Genomic DNA, 20,008 nt, shown 5'->3' on the forward strand with positions numbered 1-20,008 from the left:
TTTATGAGTTTATTTAAGTCAAACTGACAACAATTGCCAGGAAGCAAAATCTCCATGGATTGAGAAAATGTTCCAAAGAATGGCAGTTTAGCAGTGTATTTTATCCACTAGAATAAAAGGAGACATAAGAAGATTACATTAAATCCACTGGTGGTCAATGGGGAGGGGAGCCAAGCAGAGAAATCTCCGAGACTGGATAAAAAACAAAATGGAGAGACACGTACTTCCTTTACATTGATGGGTACAGGATAGTTAATACTTAACGTTTACAGCACAGAGATGGTATTCAGGAACAAGATAACGAGGGATTCTGTGGTCTTGTGCTCTATTGCACAAGATTACAGGGGGTCCTCGGGTTACAACACAGTTCCGTTCCTACGACAGAGACATAACCCGAATTTTGGTGTAAGTCAAAACACACCCTAGACTAAGTCACTTAGCTATCCTAACACAGTGGTAAAATCATAATCTAGAACATAAACATACAACTAAGCCACAGAAAAAGGAAAAGGACATGAATATACTGTACTGTCCACTGCACTGTGTATTCTTCCACCCTGTGCAGTCAAACTAGTTCACCCACGTAGTCCGTAAGTATGACACTAACAGCGTAAGCTGAAACACTCATGTCTCAATTGTTTAAAGTTTTTATGGGCATGAGCATCGTGAACTCGAAACGCATATATCGAGACTGTCATAACCTGAGGAGCCCCTGTACTTTGACATTTCAAAGTAATCTTAGGTGCAAAAAGACAGCCTGACCTGTGGTGGCGCAGTGGATAAAGCGTTGGCCTGGAACGCTGAGGTCGCCGGTTCGAAACCCTGGGCTTGCCCAGTCAAGGCACATATGGGAGTTGATGCTTCCTGTTCCTCCCCCCTTCTCTCCTCCTTCTCTCTCTCTCTCTCTCTCTCTCTCTCCCCCCTTCTCTAAAATGAATAAATAAAATCTTAAAAAAAAAAAAAAGACAATAGACAGGCTTGCTTAAGGTAAAGGTTGACCTTAGTCAAGGAAGCCACAGGCCTAGGAGCAGACTACCTGCCAGGGTTTACTTTTAGGAGTTTTTATGTTTAGACCATCCTATACGGTTACTTACAGTCTCTGAGTTTGGAAGGCCCTTCTTGCAAGCCTCCTCTGAGCTTGTCAGGTTTGGTGGGTGGCCCCTTTTTCATTCACACGTATAATTAACATCATCATCACAATTCTCTGAAGTAATTTTTATCCCCCATTCTGCAGATGAGAAAATTGAGGCCTAGGTAAATTAAGTGACTTGCCCAAAGTCACACGATCAATAACATGGAGAGACAGGATTTGAATTCCACTTCAGAGTTCGTGCTCTTAGCCACTGTGCTCTTAGTGAGGAGATATTCCATCATCTGGGGGAATGTGAGTAGATTTCACTTGCAGAATGAGTCAGATTTTAATAGAGTCAGGGATTATAACCCTGGGAATGTCTAAATTATACACAGGTACCTGGGATGTGGTGAAATCTGAGCACCAAGGGGAAGCCCTTGCAGCCCCAAATATTCAACTGGACAGGAATGAATTCTTATTCATTCCTTCTGGTTGAGGCACAGACAACTGTCATGAACACGCAGTGTAAATGTTCCAACAGGACAGGCTGCTCAGCACAGTCCCCACAGGGAGGTACAGGCAGAGTGGGGGGGGACAGAGTACTCAAAGTGTCTAGTAGAGCCATCCCGGGAGGGAGGTGGGAGAATGCAGTTGAGGGGTGTCACAGGCTCTGTGCCTCCGCTGTCTTTGTAAGCTGATGGAGCCCTTGAGAAATGTCACATCTGCATTATCAATTCCATTATGGGCTATGATCTTAACCACTGTTTGTCCTAGGTCTGTGTCAGTACCTTGCCTCTGAAAACTGACAAGGCACAGAGGGAGCTAGAAACCTTAATAACTAAAAGATGAACATCCAGGGCAGGGCCTCAGACAGCTGGGAGAGGAGAGCAGGGCCTGGAAGTGGGATGTCTTCTGATTCCATAGATGTTTATAGCCTCCCAACAGTCTCTAAACTCTCACTTTCCTCTGAGTAGTGAAACTTCTTTAGAAGTCCCTGTCACCTGACCTGTGGTGGTGCAGTGGATAAGGTGTCGACCAGGAATGCCGAGGTCGCTGGTTTAAAGCCCTAGGCTTGCCCAGTCAAGGCACATGCGAGAAGCAACTCGCTTCCCTCCCTTTCTTTCTCTCCTCTCTCTAAAAGCAAGAGAAAATTTTCTGTCCTCCTTGACTCCACTGGAAGACTAGGGGAGAGGACCCTGGTTCTACTGCCCGTTGTGCTTTGGGAGTGGACATCTTTAAAGGTCCAGCTCAGAGATCAAAAGGGGGACCAAAAGGAGGAAACCTCAAAGGGAGTGAAACTCTTGGGGGACTTGTTGAGAGCCCCGTCCTTCCCTAGAAAGTATAGAGCAGGGTAGTCAACCTTTTTATACCTACCGCCCACTTTTGTATCTCTGTTAGTAGTAAAATTCTCTAACCGCCCACCGGTTCCACAGTAATGGTGATTTATAAAGTAGGGAGGTAACTTTACTTTATAAAACTTATAAAGCAGAGTTACAGCAAGTTAAAGCATATAATAATAATTACTTACCAAGTACTTTATGTTGGATTTTCGCTAAGTTTGGCAGAATAAATCTTTATAAAACAACTTACTATAGTTAAATCTATCTTTTTATTTATTCTTTGGTTGCTCCGCTACCACCCACCATGAAAGCTGGAACACCCACTAGTGGGCGGTAGGGACCAGGTTGACTACCACTAGTATAGAGCATAGCAGTTAACAAATTGGAGTCCAGAGTACCTGATTCAGATCCTGGTTCTATTACTTATTCACTGTACAACCTTAAGCTAGTTATTTTTAAGGTATCTCTTCACGTCTCAGTTCCGTTTGTTAAAACAGTCATCACCACCCTATTGTGAGGACTAAGACTAACTAAGCTAATTATTACAAAATGCAGTCGACAAGTGTCTGGCACACTGGGAGTACTCAGTGGCATTGCCTTCCTTAGGTGCAGGTCCTGCGGTAGCTCTGGTCTGCTCCAGTCTCAGAGAGAAGGGACAGTGGTTGTTCTCCATCTCCGCTCTCAGCTGCTCCTAATGGAGGCCCTGGCTGATTGTGGGCTAGAAGGTCTCAGCCACTCCTTGACAAGAGGGAATGGATCAGCATGACACTGGGGACAGCAGAGAGGTTGGCAGCTAGCACCTGGCAAAGGCAAGCTGATTTTTGAGAGGAGCATGACAGATGTGAGCCACAGACCCTTAAGGGAATAATTATGGTCTACAAGGGTCATGTGGGTTACACATCTGCCCTAGATTGGACTAAAACGTGTGACCAGCTCTGCTCCCTTACTTCAACCTTGTCCCTATATCATGATGCCCTCCCTACTCCATTCAAGGGCTTATCACACACTAGGGACTTTGGGCAAACTCCCTAGCTAGGTCTCCTGAGGTTGGGAACTACTGGTATGTTTGAGTCATCCTTCTAATCTCACACAAACCTCAAGACAAAAAGCTTTTCATGCAGGCCACTCACTCACTCCACCCTGCACCTCTGAGGACAAATAACCAGGAGCTCCCTGTCAGAAAAAGTTTTGAGGGGAAGAAAAGAGCAATTGAAAAGGAGTCAGAGGGTAAGCTCATGCCCCTGGCTCTTTATCGCTCAGGGAGTGATTCGGTTTCCTCATCCACAGGTAAAATGGGAAAGGAACCCCAGCCCCACTCACCTCCTTGGGTGGGTAATAGAAGCCTAAAGTGATGACTAACAGACAAGACAGCATTTTGTAAATATCTTCACCAGGCACCTCATTCCTGCTTGTGGGGAAGCATCACCTTATTCAATGTAATATGGCATCTAGTCAGCCTCCAAGAATGAGTGTTACAGTGGAATTCCTCTCCAGACTTTCAATTTCTTCATTTAGCAAAAAGCTGTGTGACCCAGGCAGAGACCTGCCTCCTCTCCTCCCCTCTCTGACAAGCTTTACTCTCCTGGGCGCGAGAGGGTTGGATGACAGACCCTGCCTCTGGGCTGTGGCTCTGTGACACACTCCACTCTTGACCCTTCCAGAGGAATGCAGCCCCAGCCCGCCTGTCCCCCGCATAGGGCTCCTGCTGAGGACTCCGCTGCCCTCCTCTTTTCCTCCATTTGCAATCACTATTTATTTATATTTGGAAGTTGAAGGAACCAGAGCCTGCAACTGGGAGAGACTTGTGGAGCCAGAGAGGGAAAGTGAAGAAGCCAGTGTCTGGGCCCATGTCTGCCACCAACGGTAAGGGAGAAAAGCTGCTTCCCTGCAAAGGGGGGTGGGAGACCCCTCAGAGACCACCATGCTGGAAATGGTGCCACACTCACCACCAGCAGGGCCAAGAACGCAGAGAGAGGGTGGTGGTCGCCGTAGAGACCACTTTGGTGGCACAGTGAAGGATGTACAGGAGTTCAGTCCAGGAATCATCCAACCCAAGCTGCCTGCCCGTCAACAGCAAGGCTCTGTTAAGTGGCAGAAAAGTCAGCCTTTGCGGGGAAACCAAGGAAGCAGACACACTGGGCCGCACCTCTCTCTTTCTGTTCCCAGCCCCGTTCCCAGCTTGCATTACAGTCCATCCAAGACTCACAGATAATTCTCATCCCCATCCCCAGTTGTCAAGATCAGACCTTGCTCAAAGCCACCAGCTCTCTGCCTCTGGCAACCCAGTGCCCGCTCTCGCTCACTCGCTCATTCTCATGCCACAACTTACATTCATAAACTGGGGGGGAGGGGGGAGCAGGCAGGGCCCCATTTTGACTCCAGAAATTAGATACCCCAGGATGTTAGGGGTTGTGTGCAAGTCACACAGAACTGTCTGGAATGGGTTCTTCTGACTCACAACACAGTACTCTTTCCATACCCCGCAGATTCCTGCTTTTCCTCTTCTTGGGTCCCCTCATTCCCACTGCACTACCCACCCACAAACACACGCTGAGACGTGGAAAAAGTAAAGATCTAGGCTGTCTGCCTTGGCCTTTGCCCCCTGCTTGACCAACTGACATGCACTCCCCGCTGGGCAAGGTCACACCAGCAGAGGAGGGTCTGGGCCTCCCTCGTCTCAGGCTGTGTCCTGTGGGGGCTGAACTAGGGGTATGAGAGTGACAGCCGGGTTCCAGACTGACCCTTCAGGTCAGAGGCCAAGGGAAGCCGAGTCTCAGCAACCCTAGAGCGGTGAACAACGTTCAATTCAAAACATGGAGCACCAGACATCTCCTGTCAATCCGGTACGTCAAGGAAAGCCCCACAAACACAATCGGGATACGAGCTGGATGCGCATAAGGGAAGGTTTTGAGGAAAGTGATGGCGGTGGGCTTGAAGGTCTGAGATGGGCTGCGGAAAGGGGCAGGAGAGAGAAGGAGTCTGGGTTCCCGGTGGGTGCAGAGGACACGCAGGGCCTCAGGTCGGCTTGCCGGCTCTGGCGCGGAGCAGGGCACCGGCCTGGCTGCGCATCAGCAGGCGCTAGGGCCTCGCGGACGAGCCGGCGAGGGGAGGGCGCCCCCTCGGGAAGGCGGGCGGGGTCTGGCGGCGGCGGGAGCTGCGCGGCGCGGAGTTGCCTCCATCCATGGCACGGGGCGGCGGCGGCGGCGGCGGCAGCAGGGGCCCGGCGCGATCCGTTAGGTCCCAGTCCAGCACTGAGGGGGCAGGAGCCGCCGAGGGGCCCGGCCTCCGCCAGCCCGGGAGCAGCGCGCAGAGACTCCGGCTGCGCTGCGGAGGGCCGCGAGCTCTCCGCTGACAGCCGCGCCGGCGTCCTCCCCGCCGGGGCGCTCGCCGGACATGCCCCCGGGGCGCGGCGGCGGGGACCCCGGGGCTCGCCTCCGCCCAGGGCCCCCCGCCCCGCCCTCGGGCGCCCCGGGCCCCTGCTGAGCACGCCTCCCGCACGCCGGGGGCCCTCCGGGCCGCGCGCAGACCGGCCCCAGCGCTGTCGTCCCCGCGGGGCTATGGGCTGATGGGCGCCGGGGGACGCAGGATGCGGGGGGCGCCCGCGCGCCTGCTGCTGCCGCTGCTGCCGTGGCTCCTGCTCCTGGCGCGCGAGACCCGGGGCGCGCCCGGCTGCCCCGTCCCCATCCGCAGCTGCAAGTGCTCGGGGGAGCGGCCCAAGGGGCTAGCCGGCGGCGCCCCCAACCCAGCGCGCAGGAGGGTGGTGTGCGGCGCCGGGGACCTCCCGGAGCCTCCCGAGCCCGGCCTCCTGCCTAACGGCACCGTTACCCTGTGAGTACCCTACTCGGCCGGCCGGGGAACCAATGGAGACAAGACGTTAGGAGCGGGAAGAGGGGGACTGGGACACGGGACACGGCCGCCACTCAGAGCCTCTGGGAGAGGCCTGAGTCCAGGCACCGAGAGGGAGACTTGGAGAACCAGGGGAGAGACTAGGGCTCCATGGGTGTGGAGGGAAGAAGGCGCTTCGGGGACGGGAGCGACCCAGGGGGAGGCACCGCGGCGCCCACTCACCTGCCCAGGTGAGGGGAACGCGCGCTGGCAGCACGCCCACGCCCCTTGAGTTTCCAGCCGGGTTGTGTTGCGAACTTCGGGACCTGAGGTTGGTCGATGGGGAAAAGTAGGAAAGATCAACGGCCGCCCGGCAGTGGTCGTTAGCACCGTCGGCGCGCCCCTGGCCGGACAGGAGTCTCCCCGGTTCGCCCCGCGGGCCCGGCTCCTCCAGTGGGGGGCGCTGCGTTCGCTCTCGGAGCCTGCCAGCCGGCTTCCAGCCAGTGGGTCTGCTTAGGGCAGGCGGGAGGGTGGGTTCAGGAATCTCTGTCCGGGGGACGCAGGCGCTTCTGGTCCGTATGGGACCCTGGCGTCTCTATTCACTCCTTGCGGACCCCTCTCCCGCCGCGCGCATCTAGGAAGTGAGCTCTCCGCTGAGTCCTGCATCCCGCCCGCCCGCTTCTTTCCTCCCCTGGATGTGACACCAGTTTTGGCTGTTTCTCGATTGACATTTTAGAGCAAAGATTGCTAAGAAAGAAACCTGGCCGAGAGGAAGGCGACTGCCTTCTGGCCTTCCGTCATCCCGTTTCCCCTTGCAGCCGGCGCTTTATTGAGTCCTCGCATTGCTGGCACCGGGCTCCAAGCCTCCTCATGGGGGTCTGAGATCCCCGCAACCTCTCTCCCCACGGCAGCGATTTCCTGCCCTGACCACGTGCTTGGGGCTCCACGCGCACTGTGGAGTGGAGGGTCAGGCAGTCCTGGCAGCCCTTTCCTGTCCTGGATCCAGCCTCCAAGCGGCTTCCCCTTCCCTGTCCTCCTGACCCCAGTGGCAACCGTTTCCCCAACGCCCCTTGCCCGAGTTGGGGCTGGCGCACAGTCTCTCTGATTGTGTCCAGAACAATACAGTAACGCCTCTGGTTGGGCGAGTTCAGCGGCTGCCCACTTCCTGACAGGACAACGCTGGTCAGCCTCTGACGCTGGCCCCTGGCCTGCGCTTTCCCTGACCGGGGTGTGTGTATGTGCAGGGGTGGAGGCAGTATGTGCTCTATCCCGCCGCCCAGCAGCTCAGGGCTATGGCTGTGGCCTGGGAAGGCAGCTGTGGATGCTCATTACAGGTCCTGCTGAGTGTCCACTAGTGTCCAGACAGGCCCAGCATTTCCCAGCCCACTCACTTCTAAAGGAGAAAACTGCTTGCTGTGTGGAGTCGCTGGGCCCGTGACTGTGCCGAGTCCACACTGGGCCGTGACGATTCAGTTCTAAGGGGTGTGTGTGTGTGTGTGTGTACTGGATCTTGTGCCTGTGCTCACACACCTGGGAAGAACGCTGTCTCTCTCTCTGTCTGTTTGTTGGGATTAGGGAATCCCAGCACATTCAAGGCAGAAGGAAGGGGGGAAACACTAAAAGGGGGACTAGCAATACATCTTAGAATGACTTGACAGCTAACCCTTTCCAGCCATGGCTAATTCCCATGGACGCCACTCCAAGGAGAGAGCTGGGCCATCTGGGTGAGACTGTATCATGACAGGGTGGCAGCAGACAGGACTGCTAGATCACCTTCCCACCCCAAACCATCCCTAGAGGAATGACCCCCTTTGTCTCAGGTCACTGGCCTAGCTGCCTTTAGGGTACCTTCCAAAGGAGCAGCCCGTGGAGCCTGGCTGGACGTTCTCCCAGGGACAACAGAAAGGGCAGGCCAGAGAAGACCCGGAGAGCCTCCAGCCCCTCAGACGACAGTGTGACTGAACCTCAGCCGCAGGCATATTTCTTAAACTCTCTCTCTCTCTCTCTCTCTCTCTCTCCTCCCCCCCCCCTCTCTCTCTCTCTCTCTCACACACACACACACACACACACACACACACACACACACACACACGATCCTGATCCTGATTACTGCCCCCCCCCACCCCACTATGCTGGCTCCTGAAGGAAAAAGCAGCCCAGTTGGTCTTCAGCAGAAGCCAGGCCGGGATTCTCCTCCGGGCTCAGTCTGGCCAGCACACCATCCCCACCCCAGTGTGCATCTTGAGGGAAGGAGGACGAGAGGCCTGGAAAGGGGCTGCCGCCTCAGCCTGGCAGAGAGTGGGAGGCCGGAGCACGAACGCCTCCTCCACACCCTCCCACACTCCTGCTTACTCTTCTCGTTCTTCCACACACATTTCCCCCCTCACCTTTCTACCTGTCACCTGGTGCAGACAACAGGACTTGAGCCCACAGCGTTGACAGTGGCTTTGTCTTCCCTCCTCCCCTGCTTTCTTCCAGAATGAGCCCCCAGATCCCAGCCCCTCCACACACCACCCCGCTGAAAGGTCCTCGGGAAGTGGGACTCCACCTTGGGAAGCCTGGCCGGCACTGGGTGCAGGCACTGGTGCTGGGACTGTTTAGGCAGAGAAAGTGCTAGATAGGGGGCCTGTCTGCAAAGAGCCTCTGCTCAGAGAGGCCTCCAAGCGGAACAAAGGCATTTCTGTGAACAACCCTCCTTACCTCACGGAAAACCCTCCCACCTCCACCCCATTACCTCAACTTCTGCCTTCTGTTCTTGTAGACTACGTGCCCCCTCCCACCCTTTGCTCCCCCCACCCAGTGGATTTTCATTTGCAGTTTTCCAGGAGAGTAGACCTCTTGGCTTCCTTCCCGACCCATCTGTCCCCCCCACCCACCACCCACCCCCATCCCGAGGCCCAGTCCCCCAGTCCGCAGGACAGCTGGGGCACTTATGCTCCTGTCCTTTATGGGGGAAAGTTTCCTGGGCTAGGGGGTGGCTTATTACAGGGAGGACCTGGATGTGGGACGGAGGTGCAGACCACTGTCAGCTGTGGACCCACTCCTGGGCAGCAGCTGATGGGCCTGCCCTCTGGTTTGCCCCGACAGAGTACTGGGGAGGAGGCATTATAAGGAACTCCAGAGAAGGACTGATGATAGATAACTCCAGAAGGAAATCTCCTAAGAGGACCTCCCAGGACCTCTGATCAGCCCCTCAGAGGATACCAGCTAGTGTCATAAATTTCTAGACCTGTTTGCACTGCAAAGGGCCTCAGAGGTCCCCATGTCCAGCCCCCACGTCTACGCTTCACAGCCGGGCAAGGGAGGTCTGGGCTCTGGCTAATAGTCCTCATGCTAGCTGACACCACCTCGGGGCCAGCTGGGCAGGTTCTCTTAGCGGTCCTCTCAGGTCAGGGACGCGCTGTTCACCTGGCTGGACTTGGGACCCCATGGATACAAAAGCTGCTTTTAAAAACCTTGTTCCTTCCCAGCAGGACCCAGGCCCTTTTGACCTGGGAACATTCCAAGTCTGGGTGGGGAGGGAGCCAGACACGGGACGGACAGGTCACTACAGATTCTCCCAGAGCCAACAAACCCTCATCCATTCCGCCTACCTGGTGAGGGGGGTCGCCCACCACACAGACTGCCCACATAGGGGAGAGGGGCGTCGCCACGCAGATGTGCCTAGTCATGGCTGAGTCCCTTTGCTGTGAGTTTGGTGATCAGAAGCACTGTGGGGTGCAGGCAGCCACTTCACAGCAACTTGCTCCAGCCTCAGGGAAGTGGTTCTGGGGCACAAATCTCCCTCTGGACCTCCAGCTCTGGACTGAGGCCTCCCCGCAGTGCCCCTCACCCCAGCTACCAGGATCCAGTTAGGGGAGTGTGGGGCAGAGTGTACCCACTGCTATGCACGTCGCCCGAGGGGAGTGGAGCGATGCCGGCTGGAGGGGCGGTTCCACGCTGGCTCCCCCACCCCCTTCGCTCCCAGCCTCTTTCTCCCATATGGTTCTCATAAGGTCTGGGCTCAGAGACAGCAGCCAGAGGAAGTGGCTGTGTACAGAGAGCTTTTGTGAGGGGAGGAGGGGGGCGGGGGGAGGGGGAGAGAGTGAAGAGAAAGAAAAGGGAAGAAAAGAAGGAAGAAGCAGAGGTAGGAGGAGGCCAAGACACTCCAACACAACTTCTTTACCCTGCAATGGTGCGAGGTCTGAGCAGCAACACCCCGCGTGGGGTCCAGGACCCCGCTTTTCTGAAAGGAGAAACCCAGAAGAAGTTTAAGTCCCTCACTGACTCTTGCCACCTGCCTGCTAGAGGGGCAGGAGGCAGCCAGACGCTTCCTGGAGGTCCTGGTATCCCTTGCCCTTCAGGCTCCTCCCCTGGTGCAAGACAGCTCGGTGGGTCGGGGGTCAGGGGGGGGGGGTCCCTGGTCCCTGGTGATCACGGGGCAGAGAACAGAGCACTCTGGGGTTCGCTGATTGAGTCTTGATCACACCCAAGAGACTGGAGAGGCCATAGCACCAAGCTCCAAAGACAACACCTAGAACTGATTCTCCAGTGGGCCCAGGACCAGAATGGGTTATTTGGCCTGCCCTATTCAGAACCCGCGAATGAACCCAGGCATTCCTGATGCCCAAGGAAGCTCCTTGCTGCTGGCTGCCATGGATCACCCCTTTGTGTTGGGGAGGGGGGGGCAACCCCTAGTCCTGGGGGCAAGTCTGAGAATTTCCCCTCAAGTCATAGGCAAGCCAGTGTAATTTGAACCTAACCAGAAATTGACCCTTCAATTTGGGGTCATGTTTTTAAAAGGAGAGAGTGTTTCTAAGTTTATGCCACATGGGAGTCATTGGGATAAGAACCTTTTCCTGAGGGAGAACACGTTCCAGCCACCTCTGAGTTGATCCCTGGCCCCACTCAGGAGGCTTTCCTCACCAAAGCCTAGAGAGCGGGGACGAGCTCCCCCGTGCTGCACAGCCTGGCCAGGACCCCCAGTGCCGCCATCACCCTGAGACAGAGTGCCCTGTGTCTCTGGGATCAGCCCGGGAGCAGGGGAGGAGAGAGCAGGGAAGTGGCCCTGGGCTGAGGAACCAGAAGGAAAATCCGGTATCTGCTAGGAAGGGGCTGTTCAGAGGGGCTGTTTATTTTCATTACCCCAGCCCAGCCGCTCTGTTCTATTTAGGGCCCAGACACTGACAGGACAAGGCTCCCTCCTCCCCTTCCTCCCTCCTCGGGGAGGGGGCATCCTTCCCCAACTCCAGAACATTCCTTTGTTTTTCGGTCTGGGTGATGTGGGTGGGGGAGCAGAGAAATTGGAGTTAGCTGCCCAGGCAGCCTCCCAGGACCCATCTTTTCCGGCCCTGGAAGCGGGGAGAGGCCGATGGGGGAGCAAAGGGTGTGCAAGATGGATGGGGCCAGGTGAGGGGCAGGGGAACCGATCTGTCACAGAGAAGCCGGCGATGGGGCCGAAGGAGGGGCCTGAGAGGGAGTTCCAGCCTGAACTTGAGGGGCCAGACGTCTCCCAGCTGGGAAGGGAAGGTCTGAGCCCCCTCCCCCTCGGGCCTTGTGCCTGCTGGGAACTGTGTAGTGAGGCAGAAACCCTAGACCTCGGGCTCCCAGAGTCTCCATATCCAGGATGGGAAAAGCCATCAAGTATGAGGAGTGAGTCTTCAGGACAGACCCTCCTTCTATAGAGAAGAAAACCCCAAGAGAGGGGCAGACCTGCCCAAGGTCACACAGCTCCTAGCCAGACCCCAGGGCTCCTGCTCTCCCCCGGGCAGCTCTTCCCACGCTGACCAATCAGAGATGTCATCCCTGGGGACAGGGCAGGGGAGATCTGTGAATCCACATCCTCCTCATGGATTTGGGAGCCAGGAAAAAGGGGCATCCACCCCAATCATAGCCGAACAAATTTAAGTGTTTAGGGGGCTGCTGTCATCACACAGAGCATTTGAAACAGACTCACCCAGGAAAAGTGCGGCCATGGCCTCTAATAATGCATTGGTCCTGGTGTTTCCTCTCCCTCTCCCGTCAGCTTCTGGGCTGTATGACCCCTATGGTGTCCCGGAAGAGCTGTTCCGAGAGCAGAGTGAGCTCAGGAGTCAGCTCTGCCAAGTCGGCCTGAGCGGTGGGAGGGGGTGGATAATGAAGGTAAGAGGACGCTGCCCCTAACTCAGGAAAATCAGGGTTCAGCATGAACTCTCTAGTGAGGACCCCACCTTCCCTGGAGCTCTGTCCTTCCAGACACCCACCCACTTATTCATCCAATGTGCTATGTGCCCAGCCCCAGGCCAGGAGCTGAGAGACCTGGCCTCTGCCCTCAGGGTGGCAGAGCCCTGTCATAGAAACTGAATACAGACCCACAACGCAGGACAGGCTCGGACTCCTGCAGAAAACTGGTGGAAGGAGTAGAGCAGTGGTAGTCAACCTGGTCCCTACCACCCACTAGTGGGCGTTCCAGCTTTCATGGTGGGCAGTAGCAGAGCAACCAAAGTATAAATAAAAAGATAGATTTAACTATACTAAGTTGTTTTATAAAGATCTATTCTGCCAAACAGTGAAAATCCGACATAAAGTACTTGGTAAGTAATTATTATTATATGCTTTAACTTGCTGTAACTCTGCTTTATAAATTTTATAAAGTAAAATTACTTCCCTACTTTATAAATCACCATTACTGTGGAACTGGTGGGCGGTTAGAAAATTTTACTACTAACAGAGATACAAAAGTGGGCGGTAGGTATAAAAAGGTTGACTACCCCTGGAGTAGAGATAATTTATACTTGTGTAAAAAAGGCTGATAAGAGATTAGTCCTTTCAAGTTTACTTGTATTTAAAAAGAAACTCACTTTCCACTTTCTTCACCCAAAAGCTTGGCTTCCCAGTGCTAAGATTTTAGGCCATGTGTAGAGAAAGTGTTGATGTAACTTCCCAGCTTCCTTAAGTCAGGTGGACACACAAACATTCCATCCTGCCTGACACGTCTCCCTCCACCTTCCGTGCGTGCGTGGGAGACTGTAGGAACCCTGTCTCATTTGTATCTGAAGGACTACTGTGTTGCACAGAAATGAGCCCACATGGGTGTTCATGTAGGTTAGAAGAATGAATGAATGAATGAATGAATGCCCAGGTTTGAAAGATCACAGCAGACTCTATTCCATGTGCTCAAGCTAGGAAGCTGGGAACCCCCAAATCCCCATCAGAGCACACTGGTCACCTACCACAAACACCTGCTCCCCACCAAGATGGGGTGCCTTGTGGAGAGGGTAAATTAGAGAGAAGGAGACAAGGAAGCCCCATTCATAGGAGCCATCGTGAGACTTCTCTCTCTTGCCCTTGACCTAAGGCCCCGTCTGGACAGCCCAGCTGCGAGGCAGAGGTCAGAGGCTGTCTCAGGACATGATGACCCTGTGCAGCCTGAAAGGAGGGCCTTACCTGAGTCTCCTGCTGACCAGTAGGAGGCCAGGGCTGACGGAACAGGCTTCCAGCCGAGGGACAGGACCATGGAAAGTACAGGAGTGTTGAATGTCCTCTCCAACTTTTATGTCCCCTGCAATGGGGCTAAGTGGACATGAAGACAGCCAGGGAGCGAAAGCCACAGGAAGGCGGCCTTTAGCCTGAGGGTGTGCGCCAGAGGGGAGCCTGGGGACTGGAAGCAGTCTCCCTTTGGGGGGCCCTACTGCATATCACCCACACTAAGATGCACCCCATCCTTGAGGAAAAGTAAGTTATTGCTAATTGACATAGTATGATATATTTGGTGGTTATTTAGGCATTTATTTCAATTTTGTAGCATTTATAATTAAGAGGCGATGATTTATTTAGGTTTTAGACATCTTTGTGGTCCCTGGAATTGCTCAGAGGTCCCAGGCATTGTACCGGCAGGGGAAGCTGGCAGTCCAGTGTCACCTTGATGATCAGGGTGGATTATGGGCCTGAAGTTTTTTTGGTATCAGCCAGCAGAGCACCTTCCTCCCCTAAGACACTGCCAAGGTGCCAGCAGCAGTTATTAGAGACGGGGCCTTCCCAACCTAGAAGACCTCAGGGGTGCCCTGAATTCCAGGCTCAGACTCTCTAAGAGATAGCTCCCCGCCATCCAGACCTGTGGCCCTTGCCTCTCTGGGGCGGGCTGGGCTGTCTTACATGTATGACTGCCTGCACGTGGGAGACCGTTTGGTTCAGGCATGTGCTGGCCCCACGCCCACAGAGTCCTGCCCTGATGACCCCTACAGGGTCATCTTTGATGTCGGGCTGGGATCTGGTGAGTTCCTGTGGCTTCCCAGAGGCCACAGGGCCTCTCTGTAGACGCCAGCCACTCGCTCCCTTGGCCTCTAGCCTCATTAGTGGTAGCTCCGCTGGCTTCTGTTCCCTAAAATAGGACCCTAGCTGGGAGAGCGTTCTGAAACGGACTCGCTGTGCCCCTCTCCTTGGCCAGGTTTCAGACTCTGGGTAGGGAAGAGGGGGCTCCAGGCACTGGCTGCTCTCCTATGAAAATTCGATGTTGGAGTGACAGATGGTGGTGGGAGCTGGGTGGGGGGCTGCAGATGCTGGGCTGGGCCGGCCAGGGGCCTGCACAGCGGAGCCAGCGTGGTTGGGAGGGAAGTCCCCGTGGCTGGCTCCCCGTGGCTGGCTCCCCGGGCTGGTGCAGGGCCAGAGGCTGGTGCAGGCCCAGGAAGTGTCTGCGTGGTAGTTGAGGGGAGAGGGGTTGTTAAGATGGGGCATACTGGCCCCGTGTCTGCAAATGCTGGAAAGAACTGTGGGGCTGAGGCTCCCTCCTCTGCTTGACCAGTGGGGTTGCCCTGCCTGTCGTCCTCCCGTGAGACAGCCTAGCATGGTGGGAGCGTTTTTCTCCCCATTGGGCGAGGCTGTGTGTGTGTTTTCATCGGCCCTAAGCAGCCCTGAAACCGCCAGCTTACTACCTGCCTGTAACAACTCCAGACCCAACCACTGCCCTCACCTCCCTCACCAGACCCACAAGGGCACCTCCAGAGAAATAACCCGACAAGCACAACTGAGGCCATTCTCTGGATAATCTGGGTCTAAAATAAAATTTTCTTAACTCTGTCTGGGTTACTAAGGCCAGAAGACCCAATTCTGGGTAGTGGGGCACTTGAATCATACAAATGTCTGCCTAAAATCTGTCCAAGAACTGGAAATATGGCAAGAAGGGGGCCCAGTGGAGAAGGATGTGATGCTGTTTTCCTGGTGTCCCTGCTTTTGTGAGTGGCTTAGAGGGTGGGGCACCAAGGACATGTTCTCTACAACAAAGGGAAGATTCTCATTTTAAGACTTTCAGGGCTTGCCTGACCAGGCGATGGCGCAGTGGATAGAGCGTCGGACTGGGATGCCGAGGACCCAGGTTCAAGACCCCAAGGTCGCCAGCTTGAGCGTGGGCTCATCTGGTTTGAGCCAAGTTCACCAGCTTGGACCCAAGGTCACTGGCTCGAGCAAGGGGTTACTCGGTCTGCTGAAGGCCCGCGGTCAAGGCACATATGAGAAAGCAATCAATGAACAACTAAGGTGTCGCAATGAAAAACTGATGATTGATGCTTCTCATCTCTCTCCGTTCCTGTCTGTCTGTCCCTATCTATCCCTCTCTCTGACTCTCTCTCTGTCTCTGTAAAAAAAAATTAAATTAAATTAAATTTAAAAAAAAAAAAAGACTTTCAGGGCTGGACTTTGCACCCAGTTAGCCAAGCTGGAAGCTGAGCTACAGCTGACCCCCCCCCCATCCTGCTCCCTCCCCCCCAGCACAACAGAGGCTGCCTCTGGCTGGCAGGCCATGTGGGGTCAGGACGGAGAGGGGTGGAACGCTAGGGACGAGCTGTTCTGGGCCCGAGGCTGGTCCTCACCTGCCTCAGGGGCTGGTCTATGATCTTTGGCTCTGCTACCACGCCACACACATGCAGACACATGACCACCGGCCCGGCCGCCTCAGGATCTCATGCAATCTAGACTTCCTCTCGGGAGGAGCTGGCCCCAGGAGGCTGGAGAAGGGGTGAGGCCAAGAGCCCCACGTGGCTCCTGAGCACCTGCAGTGTCAGGTCCTGACTGAGACGTGCTGGGGAGGGGCATGTACCGGATTCTGAAGACTTAGCCCAAAATAAAATAAAAGAAAGAAGCCTGACCAGGTGGTGGCGCAGTGGATGGAGCGTCGAACTGGGATGCGGAAGGACCCAGGTTCGAGACCCCGAGGTCGCCAGCTTGAGCACAGGCTCATCTGGCTTGAGCAAAGAGCTCACCAGCTTGGACCCAAGGTCGCTGGCTCCAGCAGGGGGTTACTCGGTGGGCCAAGGCGCATGTGAGAAAGCAATCAATGAACAACTAAGAAGTCGCAACGCGCAGCGAGAAACTGATGATTGATGCTTCTCATCTCTCTCCATTCCTGTCTGTCTGTCCCTGTCTATCTCTGCCTCTGTAAAAAAAAAAATAAAAAATAAAAAAATAAAAGAAAGAAAAAGAAAATAAATATCTCAATAACTTTGAATATTAATTACATGGTGAAATAATAACATTTTGGATATATGGGTTAAGTTAAATATTAAAGTTAATTTAAAGCTTTTAAAACTCTTGGCTACTTAAACATTTTAAATTCCATATGCGGCTCGTTTCGTACTTCTGTTGGTGAGCTCTCGGTTAAAAAATTTGGAGTCCACTGACCTGTGGTGGTGCAGTGGATAAAGCATCGACCTGGGAATGCTGAGGTCGCTGGTTCAAAACGCTGGGCTTGCCTGGTCAAGGCACATATGGGAGTTGATGCTTCCAGCTCCTCCCCCCTTCTCTCTGTCTCTCTCTCTCCTCTCTAAAAATGAATAAATAAAATTAAAAAAAAAAATTTGGAGTCCAGGGAATAAAGGCCAAAAATGTCTGGAGAATGTGGGTACTTTCACCCCAACACTAGAGACCTCTCTGGACAGGGTTCTCAAATTAGGATCCCAGGTTTTAATCTCAGAGATTTGGGAGTTGGAGGATTTTTAAATATTATGTTTTCAATTCAATGATCTTTTAAAAATCTTTTCCAGATAACTTTTGATTAAGAGATATTTTCATAGTATAAGATTTTAATTTCTTTCTTGTTTTTTTGATTGTTGTTGTTGTTTTTAGAGAAGCCGGGTTGGGGGAAGCATCAACTCATAGTAGTTGCTTCTCATATGTGCCTTGACCAGGCAAGCCCGGGGTTTCAAATGTGTGACCTCAGCATACCAGGTTGATGCTTTACCCGCTGTGCCACCACAGGTCAGGCAAGATTTTTATTTCTAAAGTCAATGTTTCTCAAACTGTAATCCTCAGACATCTTCACTGGAATTAAGATACTTTTTCCCTCCCCTTAACAGGTTTATACTCAGCCCAAGTTTAAGAAATAATGTTCTCAGGCCTCCCACTTCATAGATGGGGCTGTGGTAATCTGGCAGCCCTATTCCCCCCCCCCCTCTTCCTCTCTTTCTTTAGAGGGAGAAGGAGAGAGAGAGAGATGGAGGGACAGACAGACAGGAAGGGAGAGAGATGAGAAGCATCAGCTCGTAGTGGTGGCTCCCTAGTTGTTCATTGGTTGCTTTCTTATATGTGCCTTGACTGAGAGTGGGTGGTTGCAGCCGAACCAGTGACCCCTTGCTCAAGTCAGCTACCTTGGGCTTTAAGCCAGTGACCTCTGGGCTCAAGATAGTGACCTTGGACTTCAAGCCAGTGACCTCTGGGCTCAAGCTAGCAACCATGGGTTTATATCTATGATTCCCACACTCAATCCGGCAACCCCGCACTCAAACTTGTGAGCCCATGCGCAAGTGGGCGATCTTGGGGTTTTGAACCTGGGTCCTCAGCGTCCCAGGCCGATGCTCTATCCACTGCGCCACTGCCTGGTCAAGCTCCTCTATCTTTCCATACCCCTCCTTCCTCCCTTTGAACCTCCCCCCACGCCTATCAGCATCCTCGCCTCTTCCCTCCCCACAAACCCAGAGAGGAGGCAATCCTGGGAAAGACCCCTCTCCTCTTTGGGGAGATTGGAAGGGATGCCCTTTTCCCACATTCTTCCTGAAAGTTTAGGACTCTTCCCTGATATTCCTAAGGATACTAAGGGGTCTTCTTGCCTTCTCAAAGTTTTTTTTTTTTTTTTTGTAATTTATTGATTTTTAGAGAGAGAGAAAGGGAGACAGAGAAAGGGAGAAACATCAATTTGTCGTCCATCTATTTATGTATTCATTGGTTGATTCTTATATGTGCCTTGACTGGGGAATCAGGCAGGCAACCTTGGCGTATCAGGATGATGCTCTAACCAACTACACTACCTGGCGAGGGTCCTTCTCCAACTTTTAATGTAGCCTCTGAAGCTCATACTCCAGGGGAGAATGGAGGGAATGAACTGGAGATGAGGTGAGGCAGGCTTTGCTTTAAAAGTCACACCACAGAGAGCCGGTCACCACCAAGAGGGCCACGTCAGCCCCACCAGCGCCTGAATGAGACCATTAGAGGCACTAAGAACTAACAAGGCCCTGACCGGTTGGCTCAGTGGTAGAGTGTTGGCCCAGCGTGTTGTTATCCTGTGTTCGATTCCCAGTCAGTGCACACAGAAGTGTCCATCTGCTTTTCCACTCCTCTCCCTCTCGCTTTTCTCTCTCTCTCTCTCTCTCTCTTTCTCTGTCTCTTCCCTCCTGCAACCATGGCTCGATTGGAGTGAGTTGGCCCCAGGTGCTGAGGATGGCTCCATGGCTCCATCTCAGGCTCTAAGAAGACCTCGGTTGTTGAGCAATGGAGCAACACCCCAGATGGGCAGAGCATCACCCCCTAGTGAGCTTACCGGGTGGATCCTGGTTGGGGCACATGTGGGAGTCTGTCTCTGCCTCCACGCCTCTCACTGAATAAAAAAAGACAAAACAACAACAACAAAAAAAACTGACAAGACTATGATTTGCCACCACCATGTGTAATGTGATATAAAACTATCCTAATTCATAAAATAAGAATAGATGGACTCAAATTCTAATTGCTCATATAGTGACTCCTGTGATGTACTTCTGGAAACATCAAGATAATGTTGTGTGTGTGTGAAGCCCTCTGGAAACCCACCCGGAACTCCACACAGTCACACCTCAGGCCATGCAGGGAAATGCCGTCGTCGGAGGGACTGTTAGGTGGGGACTGGGAGGGTAGGAAGGGTCTATCTGCAGAGGGCTAGGAGGGAGGAAGAAGATGAGGTTTCCACCCTTCCCACTGACCAGAAAGCCCCTTCTGTTCTTGCTTCCATTCTGGCCATTGTCCTCCACAAACTTTTTTTTTTTTAATTGGCTTTTACAGAGAGAGAAATGGGGGTAGGGTCAGTAACATTGATGTGTTCCACCCATTCTGCATTCATTGGTTGATTCTTGTATGTGCCCTGACCAGGGATCAAAACCACCACCTTGATGTATCGGGCAGTGCTTTAACTAACTGAGCTACCTGGCCAGGGCTCCATGAGCCTCTGGAACATGGAGCGGCTGGAATGGCAGCTGGCTGGTCCTCTTGCTGCCTGTTGGTATATTCACCCACTCACTCCCAGTGAGCTCTGGGGCGGGACTCTGACAGCTCCTCTCAGCGCCTGCCCGCTCCCTTGCCGTCCAGCTCAGAGGCTGCCCACTCATAAGAAGCCCCAAGGCCTCCCCAAGTCCATCCATAGGAGAAAGAAGAGAAACCCTTCGCCTCAGCCCAGGGCAGGCAAGAGTTTGAGTGGAGAGGCTCATTAAAGCGTTTTAATAAGCAATTAACTCAAGAGCTGGGCCCTTTGGCTGGTCTGGAATGCCCTCCTCCCGGCAGGGAGCCTGGCAGAGAAAGG

At 53.6% G+C, this 20,008-nt stretch overlaps 1 protein-coding gene across 1 annotated transcript in view; it reads left to right on the forward strand.

The window, feature by feature from the left end:
- Positions 1-5,567: 5,567 nt before the first annotated feature.
- ADGRA2 (adhesion G protein-coupled receptor A2) overlaps positions 5,568-20,008 on the forward strand; it is a 37,918-nt gene continuing 23,477 nt past the window's right edge. Inside the window, exon 1 of the mRNA XM_066234061.1 lies at positions 5,568-6,240. Coding sequence (XP_066090158.1) covers positions 5,978-6,240 — 263 coding nt within the window. The 5' untranslated portion in view covers positions 5,568-5,977. The remainder of the gene's footprint in view (positions 6,241-20,008) is intronic.

Source organism: Saccopteryx bilineata, chromosome 6 (assembly GCF_036850765.1).
Source record: "Saccopteryx bilineata isolate mSacBil1 chromosome 6, mSacBil1_pri_phased_curated, whole genome shotgun sequence".
NCBI classification, from domain to species: Eukaryota; Metazoa; Chordata; class Mammalia; order Chiroptera; family Emballonuridae; genus Saccopteryx; species Saccopteryx bilineata.